Below are 485 nucleotides of genomic sequence, written 5' to 3' on the forward strand. Positions count from 1 at the left end.
CATCAAATACAAGCTGTGATTGAGATTGTGAGTAAAAGTCAAAGCATCCCTCTGTTACCGGTGTTTAATTGTCTAATTAAGCAAAATGAACAGAACAAATTGCAGCGACAAGAAAACAGTCTTGCTGTTTAATTTTGTCAACAAACAGAGAAGAGATTACTTTTACAGGTCTGTTGTGTTTTGTTTTTGTTGTTCACATCAGTGTGCTATGATGTGAATTTTTACCCTGTGTCTTCCATGATGCAGCCCAGCTAAGCATCTGGGCACCTGCAGTCCCCTGTAATGAAGACAAGGAGGAAGAAGAGCATAGATGAGTGGGAAAAGGTGACTCAAAGGAAAGGAAAGTAAAGGAAAAAAATAATGTGTTAATTGGCATTTACAACCCAAGATATAACACTTCACATGCTGCAGCGAGAGTTATGATCAGCAAAGAAGAATAGACTTTCCATAGAACTGGCACCTAGTGACAGAGGTATGGAGAGCCT

The 485-nt window shown here is 39.4% G+C and overlaps 1 protein-coding gene across 1 annotated transcript in view; it reads right to left on the bottom strand.

Annotated features, from left to right (window-relative positions):
- The window catches only part of LOC116702971 (disintegrin and metalloproteinase domain-containing protein 11-like), a 19676-nt gene that overhangs the window by 7820 nt on the left and 11371 nt on the right, over nt 1-485 (bottom strand). Inside the window, 1 exon segment of the mRNA XM_032537530.1 lies at nt 226-277. Within this exon segment, the coding sequence (XP_032393421.1) occupies nt 226-277 (52 nt within the window).

Source organism: Etheostoma spectabile, chromosome 15 (genome assembly GCF_008692095.1).
Source record: "Etheostoma spectabile isolate EspeVRDwgs_2016 chromosome 15, UIUC_Espe_1.0, whole genome shotgun sequence".
NCBI classification, from domain to species: Eukaryota; Metazoa; Chordata; class Actinopteri; order Perciformes; family Percidae; genus Etheostoma; species Etheostoma spectabile.